Source organism: Pagrus pagrus, assembly GCF_965226575.1.
Source record: "Pagrus pagrus genome assembly, chromosome: 16".
In the NCBI taxonomy this organism is placed as follows: domain Eukaryota; kingdom Metazoa; phylum Chordata; class Actinopteri; order Spariformes; family Sparidae; genus Pagrus; species Pagrus pagrus.
Window position 1 is genome coordinate 17,848,921 of NC_140200.1, and position 27,386 is coordinate 17,876,306.

Consider the following 27,386-nt stretch of genomic DNA (forward strand, 5'->3'; position numbering starts at 1 on the left):
ACTGATTGAACAGAGAGTAAACTACAGCGCTGCCATGTTTGGTGTTCAGTGAGCGTGGGCGTGGTTGGTGATTCTAGGAAGCCAGAAATCTCACATTTCACCAAATATTTGTGAAGGTACGAGGCAATGTGATAATGATAATCTCCATTTGCACACACAACCCAATTTTGAATAGTACTCCAGCTTCAAATTGTATATTTAATCAATTAGGTATAATTCTTTTGAATTTGAACCGCTCACTCTGAGTTGTAGCACAAAGGACCGTAGCATCACAACTGTTTTGTTGGTGAAAATCAATAGCAAATGAATCAGTATCTGTTTACAGTTTGGTTCATTGAACTGAGAGTGAGTTGGCCACAGTCCTGCCCTGGGCCAGAAGTTTAGTGCTGGGCGAAGAGGTGGATAAAGTGATTACACTTCCACAACATCACTATTGTCTGTGTATGCTGGTGATTGGATTGATATGAACAGTGTCAATACTTCATGCACATGCACAACTGGTGTATAGAAGATGGCATTACCTCTGTTATTATAACAAAGCATGTTTTAACAATGGTTTGAAATCACTGCATCGATTCTACATTCTGAACTTGTGCAGAAGTTGTCTCGTTTCAACACATTTAGTAAGAAAAACACATTGAATTTTCAGTTAATCTCTGTTGCATCTCATTAGTTGTGTTAAAGCTAAACTCCCAAAACATAATTAGGTGCCTCGAAAAATATCAGATTTCTTTTCTTTATTATTATTTTTTTAAATAATACAACTGTCCTTTGATTATGTCATAGATGCAGTAGTCTTTTGTAGAGTTGCTCTCTTGAGACTGAGATGAATCGATGGCTTTTGACGACAGGGTAGAGACACTGGTCCTCTGTGTAGGTGTTCATATGTTGTACCATAATGTTACATCATTAAATACATGTCGTTGTCTGAGTGTCTGGGAGAGCTGTCACGGTTCCTTCCTGCTCCGAGTGCCAAGGATGGATGTCTAAATATACAGAGTACATCCCCTATAGAAGGTGAAGTTAGATTTTCTATATAAAATCTTAATCAAATCAGACAAATGTGCTCAAATTATCACAAGTAAAAAAAGATTCATAAATAATAGAATAGAAAATGACACCTTTAAGTATTTGTGATAGTGCAGGTATATTTCTCTTAATATATTAAGCTGTCACATTTGAACCCTTTTGAATGTTGGCCAACATGGAGCTGATTGTAACAACTGCATTGGCAGTTTAACCCAGTGATTCCTAAACTTTCTAGCTCATGACCTCTGAAAATTAAGCAATGTTTACCTACAACCCCTCATCTTGTGGCATATGAGTTGTTCCTCCAGAGAGTAGTTTCCACCTTGGATTGTTTCATTTGTATACATCTGAGAGGCCTGAAGAGAGTAAAGTATCCTGTTATTCAAGAATTCAAAATATTGAGAAAAGTCAGAAAAAAACAAAAAATAAAAAAACATTCTGAAGCAGAAGTAAGTTTTACCATCTCTCCTGTCCTGTGAATCATCTCCTGACCCTCGAGTTTCCTTTTTGAAATGCATGGGACCACAATCCCCAGGTTGGGATGGGAACTACTGCAATGTATCACATTTTAGCTCAATATTGATTTTGTGTATGAACTTCTAAAACGTACATTTAAAGCCTTTCAAATGTAGTGAACTGAAGGTATAGCATAAAGTCATGTACATAAAGCACAAGCACTGTACTTCAGGGAATGCATTTTTAAGTGTAATATTTCATATTTTTTGAATCATCGTTTTTATTGCTTGTATTGTCTTTTATTTATCTTTCACTATTGTAAATTTATTGCTGTTTTACTCAATTTGTTTACTTTTTGTTTGGTTTGTTTGTTACGGGAAGGGGGGTTGGGGCTTCCATTCGTATCTAAGCACATATTTGTTTTGTTTGTCTTGAATTACATTTGATTTGCTTGAAAAATGCTGTCAAAATCAAGTTTGATTGCTTGATTGATCATCTGAGTAAATGTATACATATTGCCCCAATAATATCAAATTCACATGACTTGCACACCACTTCTGTCATTGCTGGGCTCGTGAAAATGTTGGGATGTTAAAATGAGCCCACAGCAGGCCAGAAAAGGTTACGAAATCCTGCTCAAATAGTCCTTGCATCTGCTGCTCAGGCAGGTGTGTGGGTGGCTACACCTCAGATTAACCTCTGTGGACAAACTGGTGCAATAAGTGATGAGGAAAACATGATGATATGAGTCAGATTATCAAACAATAGCCTCGATAAGAGGCTTGACGTCTGAGCCGTTCCAGCAGCCTGCTGGAGAATCTGAGAGGAGCTGGAAATATTGGTACTACGGGCCCACTGTAGCTCAGGAGGTAGAGCAGGTCATCCAGTAATCGGAAGGTCGCTGGTTTGAATCCTTGGCTGCAAGTCAAGGTAATGCTGAACCTCACATTGTATGGCAATTTAAATTTAAACCTATCTATTCAATCTGGCTTTTATGTAGTGTCTTATAATATTGATGGTTTTATATTTCTATATTCTTTGTACTATATTTCTTGGATTTGTGTTTATATATTACTGTCATTAATTGTATTATATTATTTTGTATCTTTTCTTATTCTAAGTACCCATTATATTGCAGTAGGTGTGCATCAGTCTCTAAACCTGATGTTATACCATGTTTCATTCAATCACTTGTAAAGCGGCTTGAATTGAATTTTGATTTTGTCTGAAGGGTGCTATATAAATAAAGTTTGATTGATTGAAATGTTTGATCTTTTCCCTCCATTATGATGACAAACTGTAGAAAAATAAAGTTTGACTGACCCTGCTCTCGTGTGTGTGTGTGTGTGTGTGTGTGTGTGTCTGTCTGTCTGATAAATGACACAGAGGGAGACAGAGAGGGCTCGCGCTCCCTCCCACCGCCTGTGCGCACCGACTGTGACTGCGCTCCCTCTCTCCCACATTCAAACATGGCGAAACTCTTTGACATTAAAGCACCACCATCATTACCCTCACCCTCCTCCGCTTCGCCGTCCTCCTCACCGCTGACACCACCCTCGTTACCTTCGCCATCACCATCACCATTATCTCCGGTACCGTGATGACCCGGGAGGATGGAGAAGTTGTCGGCGAGCCTGTCGGAGATCGCTTGGAGCCCGTTGGCGCTGCCGTTGGACGCGGTGGTCAGCAAGTTCCGTCTGCCCACCCTGGTCCGCCTGGCCCACGGTAAGAGTCCACCTTCACCCGGTGCCTCGACCTCCAGCACGACCGTTAAAGAACTTTTAGCACTGTTTTCACAACTGTTAGCTAACTCAGACGCTCCTCCGTCGTTTCATTTTCGGTGGAGTTCAGGTGAACCGTGACAGGAGTGATGATAAATGACGATAAATGTGCTTTCACAGTCAGGGAAAGAGAAAAAACTTTAAGTTTCATCGAGGAAAGAGTGTTTCTGAGAGGTTTTGTGAGCAAAACGACGGTGAGATTCATGAACGAGTGGAGAAATATAGTGAAGAATCTGTGGAGCGTTTTAACGGCGTCAAGACCGACAGGAAAAGGTACGACTTCCGGTCGAAACTTTCAAAATAAACACTCAACGTTGTCATATTTCTGTAAAAAACAAAACAAAGTTTTTAAACAAAAAAATAAATGAATATAATCAATTATCAGAGGGATCATTTGTTAGAGGGCTACCTCACATAATCTTGTCAAAACAGAAATTCAATTATCATCATTTTGATAGCGATGATCTGATAGTTTAAAGCAAGAATTCATACTCATTTAAAGGTGCTATGTGTAGGAAAATTAGATGTTTGAGTATCAGTCCCAACTCATCAAAAACTGACATGTTGGACATGCCAGAAAAAGATTCAAGGTGTGTTCAGAATCGCATACTTTCTCTTTTTGCGTTTGGTATGTACTGCAGCTGCCCTTATAAAGTACATTTGCTGCATGCAGTATGCAGTATGCATACAATTGAGACACACTACTTCATCATGACAGTGCACCTTGAACTTTGACCCTCTTGCTCCTATATCCATTGCAGCCTTAGCACAACATTTTGTGGGCAAAGAATGTAGTACTTTGACTTAATTGTGCTTTCATCTCTCATTGTGGTGTCTGTCATCTGTCAGTGAGCTGTCACTTGTTTGTGCCATGTCGGCTTTGTTTATATTTGCATGACACACCATGACGTTTGTGACGTATCTCCCACTGCGCAGAGGATTGTGGGTAAGAATAGCCAGAAAAGCATGCTGGCTTCCATGCTGCAAATGTGACCAGATGTCGTAGGACATCCTGGTATTTTTGGCATACTGCGTTTCACATCTTGATTTCCAGAAATCTTTTTCTGGCATACTAAGTAGTAAGGTAGTACGGGTATTAGATGTCCCATTTGTACTCGAAATATTCATGCTAAGGCTGCAACAGATAGAGGAGCAAGAGGGTCAAAGTTTAAGGTGCACTGTCAGTCAAGTAGTACGTCCCAATTGTATGGATACTGCATGCAACAGCATGTACTTTGTAAGGGCCGTTGCAGTACGTACTAATGTAGAAAGACAGATGTATGCAATTTGGAGTGCACCCTCAGTGCTACTTAACTGTCTGAACCTATGTTTGTTGATGGTGTCACGCTAACTTAAGATGATATTTGTTTTTATGAAGATTTCTTTTGATTACTTATTTTCCTTTCATTTGTTAAGAACATTTGCATAATTTAATTAATGTCAATTACATAATTAATAATTAATTTGGATCAGGAACTAATTATGCCTGTAATGTAAGTGATGGTCAATATTAACATTGGCGGAGTGATATAATGTAAGACAGTGAGGTGATCAGTGATCAGATGTCCTACTGTTGAGGTGGTCATTAAAGCGGAGCAAGACGTTGTCCCAGTGCTCTTGCTTTACACTGTCCGAAAAGTAGTTTAATTTACCCTTTATACACTAACTATAGGTTGATACCCAACTTTGACTTGGCAACATTATCACATTACTGGATGATAAATTGGAACTCCATTACCCAGAAATCCTGAAAGGTGTTTCAAGTAAACTGCACACAGTAATATTACTGTTGACACTCGGAGATTAGAGACTATCTCTGCTTATGAGCCTGTATTATACTTAATGAATCACATTAATTAATCCGCTCCTTGTTGGGAATGAGACTCAGAAGTCAACCTTTCTTACAGATAGCACCTTTAAAGTATAACTAATAAGCTTTATCAGATAACTACAAATGTTACTTGCGCTACATGTGCAACACTTTGGACATTATTGATGTGTTTTAACAAAACATTAACAAAGACACTTGTCAATTAATGTGCAATATATTGACAGGTTTTAGTGACTGACCCATTTGGTGCTCTTATTTTGAAAGTAACATCCCTGTATATCCGTTATGATTTTAGTTCAATCTGTCCACCTTGACGCTGCTGCAGCGTTTATTCTCGGAAGCTGACTTTTCTAGCTCACATCAACCCACTGACTTGCATAAGGGGGGTCACCATGCAACACTTGCGTTCGGTTTCCTCTTTATTAATCGTTATGTTTTGCCGCCACCATCGTGATTATGTGATTGAGCCGATTTGGGGTCTTTACTTTGGGAACGGTCGATGGGTGTCATGGCCAAAGTTGTTCCAGTCCAGCGAGGCCCGGAAAGCCACAAAGTGTCTGTTGTGCTGCTGAAGTGCTGCTCAATTCTTTTCATATGTAAATGCTGTAATCTGTCGGTGAATGTGGTGAATACTAACGAGCAGGAAAACCTCCAACTTTACTTCTTGGATAGAAGCGCGCGTCCGAGCCGTGACATGCTCCCCGAAATTACGCACCTTACTGCTGCCGGCGCGCGTCATTGTGTGAAGAGACAGCAGCACCCGTAGGTGTTTATTAACCGCACTGTAGTTACCCCACAGATGCCTGTTTGTTTGCACAGACAGCCAACACAGATGGTGGTTAGTTATTTACAATAGGGCATGCTGTCAGTCAGCACCGGTGGTGCAAGATTTTCCCTTCATTTCATATTAAAGGTGCAGTGTGTAGTTTGAGGGAAGAAATTGTATTCATATTTATTCATTGGCTGTTTTTCTTATATGTCTAAACAGACTAAATAAACAAACTCTCTTTGTTTTTATGACTGAATAAACAAACTGACCTTAAAGGACAACATTTTATACTGTTTTACTTTGTTTATATGTGGCGGACCCTGCCACCTTCCTAGCTTCAAACAGTGTTCTGGGGACCTTATTTTCCTCTGAGAACAGCTTGTTCATTCAGTTATGGAAAATATTGTATTATCACCTCATTAATATTGTACATTTTAAAATTCTGAGTTTTAATTTCTTATCCAAATCCACAAAGTGCCCATTTAACAACAAACAAAACCTGTTTTATTTTTTATCTGTATGGACAGACTGTTGTTCAGTGGTATGTGAGTGTGGGGGTGTATTTCACTGGCTTCCCTGATAGACGCTCCAGACAGCAATAGACTTAAACCAAGACTAAATATTTGCCTTACAGATAAAGTATAGCCTTGTTTGCAAGGTAAATTAGGCGACACAGATGCATTGTCAGTCTACATGTCAGTGAAATGAATTGTGTGATTACTCCCATTCACAAGAAAACAACTATTTCTCATGTAATCTGAGTGGAATTAGCAGTGGTTGTAACCAGTAATGGAAAGTGAAAAGTACATTTACTCTTACTGTAAATGTACTTGGTACTTTAGTGTAATTTTGAAGTACTTGTACTCTTGAGTGTTCCCATTTGACGTTATTTTGTACTTCTTCACTACATGTCAGAGGGAAAAATTGAACTTTTTACTTTTTAGTTGACAATTTATCAACTAAGCATTATAGCTCGACAGTATATGTTATGGGCTACGATTCCTTTTCTCTGAATCTGCACCAAAAGTTAATGAGGTCTACTCCATGCTGAGACTCATCCTCCATCCGAGTTTCATGGAAATCCGTTCAGTCGTTTTTGTGTAATCCTGCTGACAAGGCAACCAACCACCAACCAGGCAACCAATCAACTAACAAACAAACAAACGTGCACAGGTGTCCTTCCACACACGTCACCAAAGCAAACACCTTGTGTTAGCTTCCGATCAAGTGGACATTCATCAGAGCTCAGATAATAAACTTGTTGTCTGTAATGGAGACAAGTGTGCAGTTAACTTCCTTTCACTGACTTTCTTACATCCAGCACCTTTGTGACTGGTTTCATGACTGCAGGAAATCCTTCTTGATGAAAACATTTTATATCAAGGTCTGTGAGTTATCCAGTAACCATGTACTTTAGGAAAAATGGCAACCGGTACAGATGGGATGAGAGGGAGATGTGTCTTTTTTGTTGTTTTGGGATGAACTGACACGCAGCAAAAGCTCTGACATGTTCACCGGCCGGAGCGATCTGAGTCACACAGATATTAGAGGCTGATAATTACCTTTTCAGAGGGCCCTTTATATTTCTACTGACAGTCTCTCATCATCTGTCCTGTGTGCGTATTCAACCCATCCATCAACATGACTGTTAGATTAAAAGCTTTAACAGCTATCCATCAGCAACAAGAGCAAAAAGGGAGTGATCTGTGTGAGTCTGTGTGTGTGTGTGATGTGATTGAATTGTACCACTGTGCTATCAGCAGAAATCAATGCTGTTGTGCGACATGATGGCTTTAGTGAAAGCTGGAGAGCTCTGTGTGTGTGTGTGTGTGTGTGTGTGTGTGTGTGTGTGTGTGTGTGTGTGTGTGTGTGTTTGTGTGTGTGTGAGGCTGTATGGATGTGTGTGTATGTATGGGGGCTGTGTAATAGTGGGTTGCCAATTGTATAGCAGGGTCCTGATGAGTAGGTTAGGGGTGGTGAACCATCACTGAAGGTGGTAATTATGGACACTGGATGTGAGTGTGTGTGTCAGGGGGAGTGTTGAACTGTTTTCCCTCGCTGGGCTACTTATTGTGAGCTCTGAAATTAAAAACCTGTTGTCTTTTTGCTGGTAGACTATTTGTTTATTCCTAATCCATTTCTCTGTGTTGATTTTGGTGTAAATGTGTGTGTTGATGTGTGTGTGTGTGTGTGTGTGTGTGTTCCAGGTGAATGTGTGGAGGGTCTGTCGGAGGAGGATGTGGTGCTGTTACACTCCTGTCGTCAGTGGACCACAGTGACTGCCCACAGCTTAGAGGAGGGACACTACGTCATTGGACCCAAGATAGACATCCCTCTGCAATACCAGGGTGAGCGTGCGCGCCCACGCATGCACACACACACACACACACACACACACTGCATTTCTAGTCTTGCATGCACAAAATGATTTAATAGTCAGTCAAAATTTCAACTTGGCCCTTCATATACCAGTTTTCCCCTGAATTGTATTTTCCTCCAGGGGAAAATAAATCCCCACACTTACTCTATTTCTTTTTTTTTTGGGAGGGGGGGGGATTGTCACTTTAGATTAATAAGATAGATAAGATCAATCCTGGAGCTGAGACACAGTAACCTCAAGTTCAGTACTTTATTCCCATGCAAACCAAGTTTATAAGAATAGTCGAGCTCAGATAAAACAAGAACACATTTACAATAGGAGTGCAGCAGTCTCCTATTTTGTGGTTTCTGGTGACTCATCATGAACTTGGCAGACAACATCCAACATCTTTCAAGTTCAATATAACACAGAACCAAAACATGAGCTCCCTGAGAGGAGAAGGATTAGCTCAGACCTTTCAAGTCCAAGGTGAAACGGAACCAAAATATAAACTCCCAGAGTCACGACTGATTTCTTTTTAAAGAAAGTAAATATGATTCCCACAATCGTCCCAGCTACCATCTATGATTTAAACTGTCAGCGGTGAAATTGTATGTTTGTGCTATATATTCCAGGGTCATGTTCATGTGACCTTCTTCTTGTTGCATGTCAGGCATCAGAAATACCCCTTCAATTTATCTTGGTAAAGCCTTTGTCTTGAGCCAGTCTGTACAAACTTAGACAAAATTTGTTTCAACATACAGAAAGTTGAAATCCAATGTCAGACTGAGTTTGGGGCATTTGTGTATAAAATGATGCGCAGGACATCTTTCCTTTTGATGGATCAGTACAGACATACTGTAGGGCTGGGCGATATATCAATAGTATATCATTATCGTGAAATGAGACTAAATTTGGCAAAATGTGTTCCTAGTGACACCTTTTGTTGCGGGGACTAACACAGAAGCGACTTTGAGTATTTTGCCAGGTGTTTATATGTCTATAAGTCACGAAGGTTTATAGGTGTAAAGTTGAGAAAATCTTTTTTTAAAAAAGGAAAAGAAAAAGGGCTGAGTTTGTAAATGGGCATGGTGTGAGCAATGCAAATGTTGTTAAAAGTCAGTTTTTCTCACCACCATCGCCAAGTGCTTGTTCATGGGGGAAATGTTGGGTTTCTAAATACATGAATCAAGGAGTATGGTTTAGACCTGCTCAATTTGGAAAGTGTCATTATATTTGACTTTTGTTGTGAATCGGCACTATACAAATAAAGATTGATTGATTGATTGATTGATTGATTAAAGTAGGGAGGTAGGAAGTAGGAACAGGGGCCATTGTCCTTTGTTTTAAGATGGAAGTTACTGTAACCCAGTTCCAATCATTCCTCTCCTGTCCATCTGTCTGTGGACATGGTCTGATTGGTCATGAACACGATGTCATGGTTGGTGTGATCTGTTTACGATGGTCTCTCTTGCTGTGATAAGTGTTGTCTTGGTTTAGAGGCTGCACTACGGTAAACTTTCAGAACCTCCCAGACTGTTCTACTTGTTATAATACTTACCTTTAGTCATTAGATCCACATTACCGAAGATTTCACTAAAGTACAGTAGACATAAACATTGTGGCCAATCAGATGATCATTTTTCAAAATAAATGTTCACGTTTAACAATATTGATCAAGGCTTCAAATTAAATCAGCGACAGTTACGCTCACTACAGCTCACATTCATTCATCCAACCAGCTCCTGTAGATGTGACATTCCCTGACTCCTCCTGTCCATTGACCTGTCGTCTTCCTGCTGAATGAGTCGAGTCATTATGACCTCACCGGAGCTCTATCCCCACAATCCCATTGTTCATACTGTCTGACCAGTCACATTATTCGCTGTGTAACTGGATCCTAATGCCTCCTCTTCATTGTTTCCTTCACTGATGGACTGCTGATGTCACCTCGCTCCACAGCCGCCTCTCAGGCTCCTTTTCGGAAGAATGAAAGAACATTTGGGTGGGAGGGGGGATGTTGAGATCACTGTCATTTTAGACATTTCAGCTTTTCACATCGGAAGTGTGTGACCACCAACACTGGAGACATTAACAGCCAAGTCCAAATACTTACAGAGTAGTAATAGGTATAATACATGATAAATATAAATGTAACAGAGATATTGAGTGAACTGGAGCTGTCTTCGTTTCACTATAGTAGAAGGACTATAAATAAATATGACAGTAAAGCACTATAAATAATATTACGAATCATGTTAAGTGCTCTCTAAGTGATGTTTCAGTAGTACTTGAGACATAAGAGACATAACAAGAGACATCGGTCAAGCTTCAGCAAACACTGGATCCTACATTTCCCATGATGCAAGTAAACTGACTTTCATATACAAAATTGGTAGAGTGTCCCTTTAAGGCCCTTTTCCACCAAAATTTCCAGGGAGTGTTCAGACGTCCTTTGAACACAATGTTTCTTCCTTCCCGCCACTTCACAAGTACTGTCAAGAATAGACACAATGGTAATAGGTGTGTTAGAATGCCCGAGCGGCCAAAGGAGGCAATAAGGAGATTTTTTCCACAATTGACGATCCAAAGACACTTTTATTTTTCTCAATACTCACAATCACCATTCCAACACCTACACCAACCCCCAACACTTTCAGACTGACTCCTTATATACATTGTTTCCTCTGGTAATTGAGCTGGACTATACCATTCATACAGGTAAAATCAGAAACACACACATATTTAATAACCACACTATTTACACAACCCATTACCAGAAAATATATATCATCATAATACCTATTAACACACCCCCACATAAACCTCATAAATACCCATATCTATCTTACATTAATTAACTACATATTTACACCCCATGAAACTCCCCTCCGCCTATATTCCCACTTGTTTCACTCCCTCCCGGAACTATAAGGTGCGCGTGTTCCTGGGGAACTCTTTTGCCCGCACACCTTGGGAAACCGGAAGATCCGGAGGTAAGTTCATGCCAACTTTCAGTTCTTACATTTGACGTTCCTTCAGTTCGCTTGTCATTAATTTATTGACCAAGGTAAATTGACCTAACTGTCTCCTTCACCGGTGAACACCGGAACGCGTCCGCTCCGTGTCCCTCCCCGTGAAACGATCGTCTCCGTTATTGTGATGTATCCCCCCAATCAAGTCCTTTAATCCATCACCTGGTGCGTCTGAGTTTTATCCCATGCGTTCATGCTTCTCAGTCTTTTACATGACCATCCTCGTACACGTCACTCTGTACGTAGTGACGGCGGCTCGTCGTCACATTTCCTCCCCCCTCTCCCAAGAGTACAGTACTTCAATCCTCATGTACTCTTGAGAGACAGTCTGCCACCAAGTTGGCTTTCCCTGCTCGGTACTGGACCGTGAAGTCGTAGGGTTGCAGGGACAGGTACCATCCTGTGAGGCGTGTGTTGGAGTCCTTCATCCTGTTCAACCACTGCAAAGCACGATGATCCGTCTCCAGGATGAAGTGACGTCCCAGCAGGTAGTACCTCAGCGACTCCACCGCCCACTTCATTGCCAGGCACTCCTTCTCCACTGTGGAGTATCTCGTCTCCCGGTCCAGGAGTTTGCGGCTCAGAAACAGCACCGGACGGCTTTCTTGATCCGTCTCCTGCAGAAGCACTGCTCCAAGGCCGACCCCCGATGCATCCGTCTGTAGCACGAATGGCTGCGCAAAATCTGGATTATGGAGAACCGACTCACTTGTGATTGCTTCCTTCAGATCAGCAAAAGCCCTGTCACATTCCTCATTCCATCTCACTTTGTTTGGGGCTGAGGCCTTGGTGAGGTCAGTGAGGACGGCTGCCCTCTCTGCAAAATGGGGAATGAATCTTCTGTACCATCCCACTAGCCCCACAAAGGCACGCACCTTCTTCTTTGTGGTGGGCACAGGATATGAGTGGATGGCATCCACTTTCCCCACTCGAGGCTTCACCACCCCCTGTCCAACAACATGACCCAGGTACTCCACCTGTCTCTGAGCGAACGTGCACTTTGTGGGATTGATGGTAAGCCCAGCTTTCTTGATCAGGCGGAGGACTTGTCGAAGATGAGCCACATGTTCTTCCCAGGTCTGGCTGAAGATGACGACATCATCCAAGTATGCGGCTGCAAACTGCGGCACCTCTCTCAACACTTGGTCCATGAGTCGTTGGAACGTCGCTGGCGCCCCCTGGAGACCAAACGGCATCACCTTGAACTGGAACATGCCGTACGGTGTTTTGAACGCTGTCAGCTCCTTGGTTTCTGGTGCCAGTGCCAGCTGCCAGTACCCCTTGCTCAGGTCGAGCGTCGTGATGAACTTGGCCTTCCCAACCCTCTCTAGCAACTCATCGATGCGGGGCATTGGGTACGATTCAAACTTTGACACTGCATTGAGGTACCTGAAGTCAATGCAAAACCTCAGTGACCCATCTTTCTTCGGGACCAACACGATTGGACTGCACCACTCACTGGTTGAAGTCTCAATGATCCCCAGCTGCAACATCAGCTCAATCTCTGTCTTGAGTTTTGGGACCAATCGTTCCGGGATCCTGTAGCACTTCCGGCGGGGAGCGGCATCCTCTTTCAGGTGGACCTTGTGCTGGACCAGAGTTGTGAAGCCCGGTTTTTCCTGGAAAAGTTCTGGATCCAACAATGCTCTCATCTCCCTCTGCTGGACAGGCTGAAGATGGGAAACATCCACCCCACTGGGCTCCGAGATGTCAGTGGGGAACGACTGCTCCCTCTCTTCCTCCCTGTCAGGGACCCGGATGAGGAGCTGCTGCTTGACAGGCTGTTGGCTCGGCGGTGAAGGCACCTGAAAGTCCTTCAGCAGGTTTACATGGAAACACTGATGTTTCTTCATCTTATCCGGCATGTGCAGTTCATAGGTTACCTTACCCAGGCGCTTGGTGATTTGGTATGGCCCCTGCCATTTGGCTAACAGCTTACTGTCACTGGTCGGGAGTAACAGCAACACCTGCTGGCCCGGAAGAAAAGTCCTGTCTCTGGCCTTCTTGTCATACCAGGTCTTCTGGTTAGCCTGGGCAGTTCGCATGTGCTCTTGTGCTAGGGCTGTCATCTGTTCCAGTCTCTCTCTCATCTTAATGACATAGGTCACCACGTTATCCTGGTCTGGAATCCGATTCTCCCAGTGCTCCCTCAGGAGGTCGAGTGGCCCCCTCACCTGGCGACCGTAGAGAAGCTCGAATGGTGAGAATCCTGTTGACGCCTGTGGCACCTCACGATATGCAAACAGCAGATATGGCAGCCATTGGTCCCAATCCGACCCTGTGTTGGAGACAAACTTCCGCAGCATGTTCTTGAGAGTCTGATTGAACCTCTCAACCAGTCCGTCCGTTTGGGGATGATATGGGGTGGTCTTTATACCCTTCACTCCTAACAACTGATACACTTGTTGCAGTAGTTTGGACAGGAAATTTGTTCCACAGTCTGTCAGGATCTCTCTAGGCACACCTACCCTCGAAAATAGCTGGAGGAGGCAATTTGCCACCTGTCTGGCCTTAATAGACCTGAGGGGAAAGGCTTCTGGATAACGGGTAGCATAGTCACAGATTACCAAGATGTACCGATTGCCTGCTGAGCTTCTCTCCAGGGGCCCCACTATATCCATGCCTATTCTGTCAAACGGCGTCTCAATGATTGGCAGTGGCTGAAGCTGGGCACGGGCTGTCCCCCTAGGTGACGCTAGCTGACATATATCACACGAAGCACAAAAATCTTTCACCTGGGTGTACATGCCTGGCCACACAAACCTACTGGCTATCCTGTTGAGGGATTTCTGGAATGCCAGATGGCCTGCCCAGGGAATTGAGTGACCTAGCGCCATGACCTTCTGTGTAAGGCTCTGTGGTAAAGCTAAAGCCTCAACTTTACCCTGGCGCTGGTAGAGAATGCCGTTTTTTATGACATAACTTGCCTCGGCTAAACTGTCTGCCTTGCCCTGTTTCACACCCTCAACCTCTGAGACTTTGTCAAACCAGGCTTCCAGTGCCTGATCAGCCTGCTGCAGTGCTGCTATGTCAGAGGGGATGTTGAACTCTACAGGCTGGCTGGGCTTTGCTGCTTCCTCCTGCTGTTCCCTGGCTGTAGCCAAAACTTTTACCCTCCTTTTCTGAGCTTTAGATTTCGGCTGCTTAACTGGACCTGCCTCCAACTGAGCATGGTAGAATGGTAACTCTTCAAGAGTATTTCTCGCTTTCTGCGCCCTCGTCGTGACCATGTTACATGCTGTCCCTGCAGGTTGGGGTCTTCGCTGCTGCTGCTGAACCGGTGCCTCAACAGTGCCTTCGACATGTCTCTCCCTGGTGCTCTGATGTTCATTTCTTGCCTGCTGTATCAAATCTAGCAGTGTGGGGACATCATTACCAAGAACAACTGGGTAGGGTAGACTAGGCACTATAGCTACTGACAGGAGGTAGGTCTGACCACCTACAGTAAGATAAATCTCAGCCGTGGGGTACTCTTTCTCATCACCATGAACACAACTGATGTTGGCTGTGTTCTCACTCCACAGCTCTCTTGGTACTATGTGGGGCTGAACTGCAGACTGGAAACTCCCAGAATCTAAGAGAGCCTCCTCACACTGACCATTGACCAATGCTGAAGTAGTGAGCCCTTCTTCCTGGTGTGCAACTGGGTGAGTGGGTCTGGGAACTGAACACAAAAGAGACGGCTTACTCTGTCTGGTAGCAGGGCATGTGTACTGAGTGTGACCTATCTCATTGCACTGATAGCAGCGTGTGTCTTGCCTAGCTCTGGACTTAGGTCTGACCTGGAATTGACCACCCCTTTCACCCGCATTGGACTTACTGTGCCCAGTGAAGTAGCTATCATGGCTGAATGTGATTCCTCTGCTCCCGCTTCTGGCTGACATGAAAACCTCTGCAAGTCGGGCGGCCTCTTCTGCAGACTTCGGGTCCCGTTCTCGGATCCAGACTTCTAGCTCCGGGCTCACCATCCTCAGAAACTGCTCCAGAATCAGCAACTCCGAAATGTCTTTCACGGTGGATGTCTCTGGTTTGATCCATTTGTTGAACAAGTCCTTCAATCGGACATACAGTTCACGTGGGGTTTCACTATGATTGACGTCCAGGGAGCGAAACCTTCTCCTGTAGGTGTCGGCTGTGATCTCATATTTCTTCAAAATGACTTCTTTGACATTGTCATAATCTTCAGAGTCGGCAATGTCCATGAGAACATAAGCACTGCGTGCTTTACCTGTGAGCAGAGGGACGAGTTGAATAGCCCAATCTTCTTTAGGCCAGCGGCAGACAGACGCCATCCTTTCAAATGTCGTCAGATAATGTTCGATGTCATCCTCTGGAGAGAGTGGTATCAGCTTGGGCTCTCTGTGGATGTGTGGTCTCTGCGGTGGTGGTGGCACATTCTGCTGGCTGGCCTGGCCGGCTGTTGCCCCCTGATCTTCCGCATTGTCAACATCATCCGCATCGTGAGCCTCAGCTCCGGTCTCATACTCGTCCCGCATCTCTTGCACTTGTGCCTGTATCAGCTGAAACTGATGCTGCATACTTCTCCATCTCTGGTCTTGGCGTGTTGACTCTTTTTCCATCTCTCTATCTCTGGAAGCTTGGGAGTGCACCAGAGATTTCACCAGGTTTGTCAATTCCTCCAGCTTGTCAGGATCACCGGCTGCTGCCCCCTGTTTGTCAGCTGGAACACCTGGTTCACCATCATCTGGCTCTACCTGCTGCTCTGCCTTTTTCGGTCTCGTCATTGTACTCTCCTTCCTCTGCTTTCAAGCTTTTTCTTCTGACACCACTTGTTAGAATGCCCGAGCGGCCAAAGGAGGCAATAAGGAGATTTTTTCCACAATTGACGATCCAAAGACACTTTTATTTTTCTCAATACTCACAATCACCATTCCAACACCTACACCAACCCCCAACACTTTCAGACTGACTCCTTATATACATTGTTTCCTCTGGTAATTGAGCTGGACTATACCATTCATACAGGTAAAATCAGAAACACACACATATTTAATAACCACACTATTTACACAACCCATTACCAGAAAATATATATCATCATAATACCTATTAACACACCCCCACATAAACCTCATAAATACCCATATCTATCTTACATTAATTAACTACATATTTACACCCCATGAAACTCCCCTCCGCCTATATTCCCACTTGTTTCACTCCCTCCCGGAACTATAAGGTGCGCGTGTTCCTGGGGAACTCTTTTGCCCGCACACCTTGGGAAACCGGAAGATCCGGAGGTAAGTTCATGCCAACTTTCAGTTCTTACATTTGACGTTCCTTCAGTTCGCTTGTCATTAATTTATTGACCAAGGTAAATTGACCTAACTGTCTCCTTCACCGGTGAACACCGGAACGCGTCCGCTCCGTGTCCCTCCCCGTGAAACGATCGTCTCCGTTATTGTGATGTATCCCCCCAATCAAGTCCTTTAATCCATCACCTGGTGCGTCTGAGTTTTATCCCATGCGTTCATGCTTCTCAGTCTTTTACATGACCATCCTCGTACACGTCACTCTGTACGTAGTGACGGCGGCTCGTCGTCACAAGGTGATAGGAAAAGCCTAGTTATTGTGGATTATAATTTAATATATTAAAACAATAACATAATGAAATATTACAATCAAGTCACAGTAATGTAAGAAAATATAGAGAAAACTTTCTGTAGCCACTGTCGTCTCAAGCTTTAAATCTCCACCTCTTAAAGTCAAGCACATAAAATCAACCAATTTTGTGGTCAAATTCCTGCCAGATTTGTTATCGCTTGACATTCGGGGCGGTCACAACCAGAGCTGGACCTATGATCAGATTTTGGGGCTGATGCCGATGCACATATTAGGGAGTACAATATTCAGATTTTTGCAATAATCCATAAAATGCTGTTATAAAACAGATTACCAATAAACTGTACAGTCCAAAATTACATCAGTGAGCTGAAACAGTGAACTTAATTCAGAATTGAATAATTAAAGTACACCACAAGCATCTTTTTTAAAATAATTACCTCTAAAAAATTGTTGTCTTTGGGACGATCAGATGAAGTTCTGGCTTATCAGAAGTTTTGCTTGGCTGTCTTGCCGTTTGCGCAGTTTCATGGTCCAGTTCCCCTCAGGGCTTCTGTCAAAAGATATTTTTTTTATAGGAAAGTAAGAATTAGAATTTTCTCTCTTATAGTCAACATTGTTAAGGACACGGCTGTTTTGTTTGAATACATTTTACTAGAATTAGCAATGGACAAATGCGACTGGGGGCTCTGTGCTAACTGCTCAGTCTGTTCCTTCTTTTTCTTAAATCACCTGGTTGCCAGATTTTTAAAAAGGCCCACATTCTTATGTTTAGCTAATTAGTAATGTTGGTGCCGGGACTTTTTTTAAATGGAAGTAACCGTTGAGAAGGAACAAAAACGGCTTCACTGGTGTAAAAAGGAGCTTAATAGGTCTTAGTAACAACCTTAAAAGGGCTGCCACAGGGTTCTTTCAGACTGGGAGGTTTCTCTGGCAAAATAATGCATGCGTTTACATCGCTGGGGGCAGGTCTGTTGCCAGACCCTGAAGCATTACATCAACCTAATCATCCCTGTGAGCCATTTTAACGATGCATTCCGGTAGACAAGAACGAGACAGCCAACGCAGCCAGTTCAAATTTATGCATACTTTTAGGGCTACCCAAATACACAAGTCTCTTTAGATATGACAGGTGAGTAGCTGTTGAATCAGAGGCCATCGCCAGTGATGAGCTAATGTCTGTGTGATGACTTCATACAGGAAGTCTAAATAAGCTTAGGAGGAGAGTAATATAGGTTTCCCCCCGGGGACGGACAACAGGAAGCTCCCTCCTTCTCATCCCCTCTCTCTCTGTCTGTTATCCTCCTCTGTCCATCAGTGAGAGGCGAGGATGAGGGCAGAAAAGCTGAATGAATGGGTTTCAGGCAAGCCAGTGGCGCCACAGCCACAGTTGTTATGTGGAACTAGCTGCCAAAGCCTTCTGTGTAAGGATTTTTAAAGCCTCAGACTGATTCTGTTTTTATCTATTGGGGCAACATTTTCTCACAGAGTAATAGTAGCTTGTTAAAGGGACAGTTCAAAAAGACATCCTCTTACCCGAGGGGCAAGTTTTGGAGATGTCTGCCTTCTCTCGAATACAGTGAAACCAGATGGCATTCAACTTGTGGTGCTCAATGATAAAAAAAAAATAATACGAAAACTAAACAGCAATGTCTCTTTCCAGAAATCCTATTCTGGCTACTGAAGATAATCAACAGACCTTGTTGTGATCACTTTCATGTAGGACCTACCTCTTTCAACCAAACTACACAGGAAACATCTACTTATAGAGGCTTGCTAACCAAGCTAAGCTAAGCGTCAATCATGACGTGGTTACTTAAATAAATCCACAGAGCTTCTTGTGAGGGATTTCATGCAGGAACTATTTTCTTTCTACTGAACTACACCAAGGACGTTGGTTTAAACCTGAATACAGCTTTGGAGGCAGAGCTGCTCAGTATTTTACCTTTAACATATTGCTACATCTCAGTTGTGCTGGTTTCTAGCTACACAGTCCTTTCACATGTACGAGTTCTCAGGATGTAGCTGTGGGTTTGTTTGGTTTAGTGGTAAACCTGTTTCATTTGTGTCACTTTTTCTGAGCAGGGGGTTAGTGGGTTGTGTTGAAAAGTAGCACTTGCTGGTATTGTTGGGTTGGTGGAAGCTCCTTATCCGGGGGGCTCCGTCTGAATTGGAAGGTGGGGGGTGCAGGAGAAAGAGGGGGAGAGAAAGGGAGGGAGGTTCTGGCGGAGAGGATGGTGGAGTTTGGTATTCTGCTCTGCCTCTCAGACACAAAAACTTTCTCATCTCTCTTTCCCTCACACACACAAACACTTTGACTCTGAGAAAGAGAAGGGGTCCTCGGAGGGTTGTTGTAGTTAAATCCAATTCAATACTGTAATCAAGAATAAAGGATGGTTAGATTGTAACAAGGCTGATTTGGAGCCTCTTGGAGTGGTTGATTACAACATCAAACGCGGCACGGACCAGAAACATTTACAGTCTTAAGAACACAGAGCACAAACACAGCTACTGGACCCAATGTGAAAGACTTACAGACGGAGGAGGGGATGAGCAAGAGCAAGAAAGGGTGAAAGAGAGAGAGTCGTGTGTGTGTGTGTGTGTGTGTGTGTGTGTGTGTCTGTGTGCGCGAGTGTATGTGTGAGTGTCTCCATGGTGATGTGTCTCTGCTCTGCGTGAGAATGGGGGTCCTTTATTGGTTGCCATGCCAACCCCGTCGGCTGTTGATTGGCCGGGAGCTGTTCCAGGTCATAGGTCACGGAGGTGTCTTTGTATTCTTCTCATCCAAATAGTGTCTCCTGCAGATGTGTGTGTGTGTGTGTGCTTGTGTGGGCATGTGTGTGTGTGTGTGTGTGTGTGCTTGCAGTAAGACTGTGGGGAGTCAGAAAAAAAGAAAAAGGCAGAACAAAAACAACTTTTGACCTTGTCTTTTTCCTCCATTTCCTTGCTTTGCTCCTCTACCCTTTCCTCCCTTCTTCTCTTTTCTCCTCTTTCCTTGCCTACCTTCTTTCCTTCCTCCTCCTTTTCCCCCATTTTCTTCATCCTCCTCTTCCCTCTGGGCTCCCTCCACCTTATTCTCTTTTTACAAGTTTTTTCCTCCTTCCATCTTTGCACCTCCTTTCTTAAACCTCCTTCACCGTCTCTTCTCTTTCCCCTGTCCTGCTTCCATTTTCTCTGCAGGGAAGTTCAAGTTGTTGGATGAAGACCGAGACGTCAGGGATCCGGTCCAGTATTTTTCCAGTGTGGAGGAAGTTGCCGGAGTCTTCCCTGACAGGGTCTTTGTCATGGAGACGATCACTTTTAGCGTCAAGGTTTGTTTTTCTTACAGACTCACGCGTGATTATTTACCTCTTCTCCTTATTTTGCAGTATTTTTGTGCACTGCGTTGCATTTTGTCTGCTTTCGCCAGATAATTTCATAATTTTTGAGTAACATGAAAATACCATGCGTTAAGTTCCTGTCATGCAATATCATGTCGACACACCCATACGTGTGTTTGCTGCAGGTGGTTTCAGGCGAGTTCAGCGAGGACAGCGAGCCCTACAGCTTCACTCTGCAGGCTGGAGATGAGCTGTCACTCATGGGGAAGGCGGAGCTTCTCTGTGCCACGCCCTCGAAGGAAAAGACGGGACTTAGCGCGCTCCTGAGACGCCTGGGCAAGACTCCTAGAAGTAAATAAGACCGAACTGTTGAGTTACTGAGTCATATTTCAGCGGTTGTTCAAGCACATGAAAGGAAGGAAAAAGTGAATCACTGAAATCTGTGTCCAAACTGTACGGGATGAGAAGTGTATTCCTCCTTGTGATCTGGTTGGCTTGCTTCAAAGATTAAAGTGCGATCTCTGCAGCTCTGTTTCATTGCATTCTACTTCTAGCAGACTAACAGTATTTCTGATCACATTTAGTTTCATTGTTTCCTGTTTCAATCCCTCTGGACTTGCAGTTTATTCAACTTTGACCATGCAGCTGTGACCGGCCAGTAATGGACTGTATTTGGAAATTAAGTCAACCATGCTCAGTACATCACACTCCCAAACTATAAACTACAAACTCCCCAGTTTCACTGAATTCAAGACCGAAGTCAAGCTCCCACTACAAGATTTTAATCCTCAGCTTAAACTCGCTCACAGAGCTCCAGATCAGAGGCAAATCAAGCGCTCGCTCCCAATGTCTGAGCTATTCAAATGCCCAAAAGAGATCTAGCAGGCTAAATACCTGCTCATGTAATGGGATGTGTTGGGTAGGGGGCCAGCAACACGCTACAGCCAGTGAGAGAAGACAGTCTTTTAGTTTCTGTCATTATACATACACACAACTCCAAAGATATTTGTTTGCCTCCAGTTATCGCACCCATATTCTTTTTCTATTTGTTCCGTTAATTTTCACTGCAAATCAGTGCACAAACAACTCAGACCGATCAGTTACGTAGTGAACAATCAAAAATGACTTTAAGAAAGGGGTCGCCATCACGGTACCCGCCAGTGTTTGGTCGCCCACAGTGAGCATGTGTGTCGCCCACCTGGCACCAGATTACAAGTACAGCGATCTGACAACTTTGAAAGTCATGTAGTGTGACCAAACCTTTACTTTTTGTTCCTGTACTCTTTGACCTTCTGCTAATCCACCTCTCTGTCTCTTCCTCCTCAGGTAAAACTCCCTGTCTGGTCTGTATGAACCATCGCACCAATCAGAGCGTCAGCCTGCCCTTTGGCTGCCGTGGACGCTTTTGCACACGCTCCCCGCTGGAGCAAGGCATGCTGGGAGGGGAGCACACGGTACGCAGCATCATCGAGAGGGTTCGCCTCCCCGTCAATGTGTCCGTGCCTTCACGACCACCACGAAACCCCTATGACCGCCACGCGGTCCGAGAGGGCCACCGGTACAAGCTGCTCAACATCGTCAGCAAGACGGTGGTGCTCTGCATGGTTCTTCGCCGACAGGAAGTCTCCCCCTCCCACTTCCTGCTGCTGCGTTGCATGCCCCGGTTCAACGTGGCCGAGGCCTCCGTCCACACAGCAGCGCTAGAGAGCCTCCTGTTGCGACACTCGTTTGACCCAGATGCCTACTCTCGGGCTGTTAGAGAGACCCGGCCAGAGCTGGAGTGTATGACGGAGGAGTGTGTGAGCCCGCGGCGCTCTCGCATGTGTGTGTCGGGTCAGGACTCCTTGGCACCGGCGCTGCAGCGCCTCTCCATGTGCGGGTATGGGGGTGGGGTTTCGGACAGCCTATCGCAGCGCTGCAGGGACTCTATTGGAGAGCGGTTGGGGGAGGGGCCAGGTGAGGAGCGGGAGTATGTGACTCCTGAGTGGACTGAGGCTGAAATGAGGACCAGTGAGGAAATCCCTTATGAGGAACTTTGGACCAATCAGAATGCAGAGGGCTTGGGGAAGGAGCCAAACCTCATCTCGTTCCATTCGTCTTCCTCTTTAGACGGTTCTCTTGGCACCGTGGTGACAAGAGTGTCGACCCCGCCACCTGTACCTCCAAAATCTGATGCTGTGAGTTTCAGTCTTCACCTCCTGTCCTTCTCTTTATCCCTCCATCTCTCATCTCGCATTTCTGTCCACAGCAGCATCCGGTTGTTAAAAGTCAGGATGCCTGGCCTTGAATTATTCATACATCACAGCTTTTAAACCTCACTGATGCACACACACAAACACCCACTGACTTCCTGGAAAGGCTGCCACACACTCATAGCACATGAATTCATGCGTCAGCATCACCAAGAAGGCAGGTACACGTGTGCTGTATCCTGGAGTACATTAAATACGGGAGTTGAATAAATAGTATGGAGTCAGTTCATTCCAGTGGTGGAGTATAATACTGATGGACACTTTTTATTATTAAATTATTATCGATTTCATGACATAAAGTGGCCACAAAGTGACAGTGAAATCAAATCTGATGATTAGAAAAGAATACAAAAGCTATCGTACTTCACTGTTTGTTGTAAAAGAGGTCATCCACTTGCCAAAAGATTACTTGTCAGTCAAACAGGGTCTTTTTTGTCTCTGGATTCCTGACACTTTTTTTGTCTGCCCGTTGTTCTCGACCATTTTGGTTCTTACCTCTAGTGCCAGCTTGTTTGCTCAAGTGGAGTGCTGCAACTTATTTTGCATTAGGGCTGCGCAATATATCAAAATGATATCCTGATCATTATATGAGACCATATATCGTCTAAGATCTTGGATGTCGTTATACGGCAGAAGTGTTGTCTTTTACCAGGCTGTTGTTCTGATACTTGCCTTTACCCCCTAAGTAACTGTATGCACATTACACATGATTATGAAAAACCTCATTGTGTTAGGTATTTGGTCAAAATGATTGTGATATTTGATTTTGTTGGCCAGTCATAGCATTTCTGAAGTTCTTTTGAGGAGATTTCAAACCACCTAAAAATATTGCAATGTTATCCAAAGGCCTTATTGCCTGTACAGGTGTAACTTTAGGCCCACAAATTATATTTGTTTTAAATTAATGTCTGTATTTTTATTTATTCAGAACAGGTGGCATCTTGGTTTAATTTCATTTTTCAGATACATAAAACAGAGAAAACTCTGGGAAATTTGCTTTACAAATGAGTCAAACAACTAATGTGGAGTGTTCAGTCTATATTTTAAGCGTTAACGTACCTTGATAGCAGTTTTGAGCACCTCATAATTACAGCAAAGTAAAATAGCAATTATTCTGTTTATATTCAACAACTAAAGCTCCCATAATGCTAGTGGAACAGTGATTAGCTAGCAGAGGGGACTTTGACTCTCTCACAGAGGTAAGGCACTTGATCTTAAAGGGTAACTCCACCATTTTACAGATTAAAGTGTGTCTACAGGTTTTGGGGGTACTGCTGAAGACTAAGCCACAAGTGATGTAACTCAATGGCTTAGTTGCATTGTGGGAAATTGTAGGTCCTAGGTTTCAAAAAAGGAGAATGAGAGGAATATAAGTCCAACATTGTTATAATGCAGACCAGTGGACTGCTTTTCAAAACCTGGTGTCTTCATTACCCACAATGCATCTTAGCCACGGAGTGACATCACTGGGGGCAATTTATCAGATTACAAGCAGCACCTTCTGGACAAAATTACTTAAACTACTTTTTTTCACATATGCAGTAGTCCTCCCTGAGACCTGTAAACTTAAAAAAATGTACACATTTGGTGGGGTTACCCTTTAATCTAGAATATTTGAATGAGTAGTATTTGAAATTTTTAGTGTTCAACCTGTACATGTACTTGAGAATTGAGGGTTGTATGTGCACTGGCAAAGCTACGACTTTGTCCGCATACTGTGTGATGCTTCTCACGTTCAACCGAAGGCTCGTATGACCATTACTTACATACATAAATTCATTTCAGAAAGAAATAGTTTTTGAACCAGAGAATGGTGTGATGGTTAAAACAAGGCTGTCTTTGTAGCTGAGCTGTTCTTATTGTGGAGCCATTAGGTTGTTCACCAACATTAGTGTTCATATGTGATGGTATATGGCCTGTCTGTGTTTGTGAGGGGGAAATTATCACGCTTGTTTTGCTTAATTAACTTTTTTCTTTCAAAGTGATGGCAGCTAGCAGCAGTACACAGGGGGTGCGTGGGTGTTGATGTCTGCTATGCAGCTGGATTATACCCTGTCGCACACCGCGTTCTTCATTCCCTGATATTTAGCCTGCCAAGACTGTGTGTGTGTGTGTGTGTGTGTGTGTGCGCGCGCGCATGTGTGTGTGAAGAGCTCGCTGCTGTGTGTGAGGGAGTTTGTTTGAGGTGTAAAGGTCACCAAGTTTGACATTTACCAAGCAGAACATTGAGACAAGCCAGCACACACACACACACACACACACACACACAATCCCTCCATGAAGCCTCCTGAGAAGTCAAGTTTCAGGAGTTAACTTTTTCTGCAGCTCTCATGTTTCTGTGTGTGTTTGTGTGTAGGTGAGAGAGGAGTGTCGCTACTTGATCGCCCCTCCGGTTCCCCCTCGCTGCTCCAAAGGAGGCTCCATCTCCAGTCCGGCCCCCAGCCCTCCCATCCCACCTCGCTTCCCCAAAGCCTCCACCTCCCCGAGACCCAACCTCTCCTTCTACTCCTCTGGACTTCAGGACAGGTACAGTGTGAAAACATGCAACAAGTCATATCACATTTATTCGCAATCATAATAGAGTTGCAACGATTGATCGATCAGTCAATCAAATGAATCGCCAGCTATTTTGATAATTAATGAATCAGTTTGAGTAATAATTTCAGAAAAAAACACAAACTTGTCTGATTCCAGCTTCTTGAATGTGAATATTTTCTGTTTTCTTTACTTTATGACAGCAAACTGAATATGTTTGGGTTGTGGACGTCATCTTGGGCTTTGGGAAACACTAATTGACATTTTTCACCATTTCTGACGTTTTATCGACCAAACAACTCATTCGAGAAAAGAATCAACAGGTGAATCAGCAATGAAAATAGTCATTAGTTGCAGCCCTAAATCATAAGTATAATTACCGAGAGGATTGGCCTTTTCTGACTCTGACACGCTTTTACGTTGGATGTGCTTCATCGCACAAACATCGCACAAGAGGTTGACGTTCTTCCAGCTCAAATTGAGTTAATGTAAGCTCTGTTTACTAATCAGAGGTTGCCTCCAAATATCATAATTTTTGCTCTTGACGTGTAGATTAAAACCGCGCTAAATTTGAGGTTTAAAGTGAATCCATGAGCTGCAAACAGCAGTTGACAAAGCAGTCTCACCAAAAGCTCCATGGAGCAGCTGTTCTGGAGCTTTCGATTTAAACTGGAGATCTTCAACAGTAGATGGATGTTGAAACTTGAGAACTTTTAAGCCAACACGAACAACAAAGTCCTTAAAGTGCTAAGAAAGATTGGGAATATTGATATTAACAATTATGTGGCAAACTCCATCTGCTGATGATCATGTGCTATGATTCAAAGCTTCAGAGCAGCTAATTGAGGGACCTTGTGGTGAGATCGTTTAATCGACTATGAGATTGAATTGAAGTACCTTTTTAGGTACTACAAGGAACTCCTTTTTTGTTGATTCTGGCTGCCCCTTTGGACAGAAGATGATGAGGGTGAAACAAAGTCAACTTTGTTCGAGTTTATGACCAGACTACAGACCATCTTCTTTCCCCTGGCTGTCCGAGCCCTAAATTCATCCTCAGCACTCCACCATAAAAATATGGTTTTATTTTATGACCTATCCAATCTGGATAAGTTGGAAATAAACAACCCAGTAACAGGCATTAAGAATAAATATAATAACCATATAGAAACAGCCAATCTTCCTGCTGATGTTCTCGTTTCCTATGTAGGTCATAGAGGCATTAGTACCCCACAGGTCTGGATGACTTCTGACCCTCAATACATGGGAATAAATTAACTATACCCCAATAAAAAGTGTATGGTTTCAGTTTTTCACATTGAATTGTTGGGTGTTTTGAGTCATGTTGACTGATACTAGAAGCAAATGTCTCTTTCTCCTGTTCTGCTCCAGCTGCTCGCCCTCTCCAGATGCTTCCCTCTACTGTTACCCCTGCTCCTGGGCGGACTGCCCCGCCCCTAACCCTGCCAGTCCTGAGCCGGTCTCTGCCGTCCCTGTAGACATCACAGCCAATCCTCAGCCAGCACAGGCCACCTGGGCAGAGCCGTGGGTAGATTCCTTCACCTCCTCCGGACCCCGACTAAGGCCACCACCTCCACAGAGTCGATTTGCTCCCTTCGGGGCGTTGAACCCCTTCAACCGCCAGTCCCCTTGCCCCTCGCCTGAGCCCGCATGCAATCCCACAACAGATTCCTCCAGAGGTGCGGAGGGTGGCGGGACGTCCACAGGGGTCACTGAAGGGTTGTCCCCGACCCCTGACCCTACCTGGCGGCCTCCTGCTGACCTGTCGGTGCTGTCATTGGAGGAAGTGTCGGCCTGTCTGCGGTTCATTGGCCTATCAGAGGCAGCGGTGGCCGTGTTCCAGAGGGAGCGAATTGACGGCAGTCTCCTGGTGCAGCTGACTGACGATATCCTGTCACATGACTTCCACCTGAGCCGACTCCATGTCACCAAGATCACACAGTTCATACAGGGCTGGAGGCCCAAGATCTAATACACACACACACACACACACACACACACACACACTGTCCTGATAATGTGCCTGTTGGCTACTGAGCCGTCCTGAATGTGCCTTCCACTGTGACCAACCAGCTGCTGAGCCACGACTGACTCAAGCTGAGACTATGCTAAAGGAAACGACGCCACCCTGTGGTCAAACTGTAGGACTGACACTTGACTGGCTCTCACGCCAGCCTAACTGTGTACTTCCTGTCTGAATCACAGACTGGGACTAGTTTACTAACAAATGGCTACGACAGAGGGCCACATGATGAGAGTGCCCCGTTTCAATTCTTCTTTGGGCAGATTTTCAACCACATTCTTCATTCTCCGAGACAGCGAGAGGTTCCCTCATGCTGTGGTCCCACACAAAATCTGATGTGGGGGAAAAAATGCCTTCATTCTCCATAAACAGTATTTTGACAAATGGAGGGAATT

The 27,386-nt window shown here is 44.1% G+C and overlaps 1 protein-coding gene and 1 long non-coding RNA gene across 3 annotated transcripts; one reads left to right on the forward strand and one right to left on the reverse strand.

Annotated features, from left to right (window-relative positions):
* Positions 1–778: 778 nt before the first annotated feature.
* Positions 779–3,087, reverse strand: LOC311272134. Of its 2 annotated transcripts, none has more exons than XR_014624530.1 (3): positions 3,001–3,087; positions 1,297–1,385; positions 779–986 (listed from the first exon to the last, which is right to left on the reverse strand). It is a non-coding gene; the product is annotated as an uncharacterized lncRNA (long non-coding RNA). The 2 variants fall into 2 exon arrangements; XR_014624531.1 differs by having other exon boundaries at positions 779–1,008.
* On the forward strand, positions 2,795–27,379 carry gareml (GRB2 associated, regulator of MAPK1-like). Its single transcript, XM_084378300.1, has 7 exons — positions 2,795–3,210; positions 8,074–8,214; positions 20,024–20,154; positions 20,349–20,514; positions 21,490–22,340; positions 24,772–24,941; positions 26,340–27,379. The coding sequence occupies exons 1-7, from the start codon at positions 3,099–3,101 to the stop codon at positions 26,938–26,940; spliced, it is 2,172 nt and encodes a 723-aa protein (XP_084234426.1). The 5' UTR covers positions 2,795–3,098; the 3' UTR covers positions 26,941–27,379.
* The last annotated feature ends 7 nt before the right edge of the window (positions 27,380–27,386 follow it).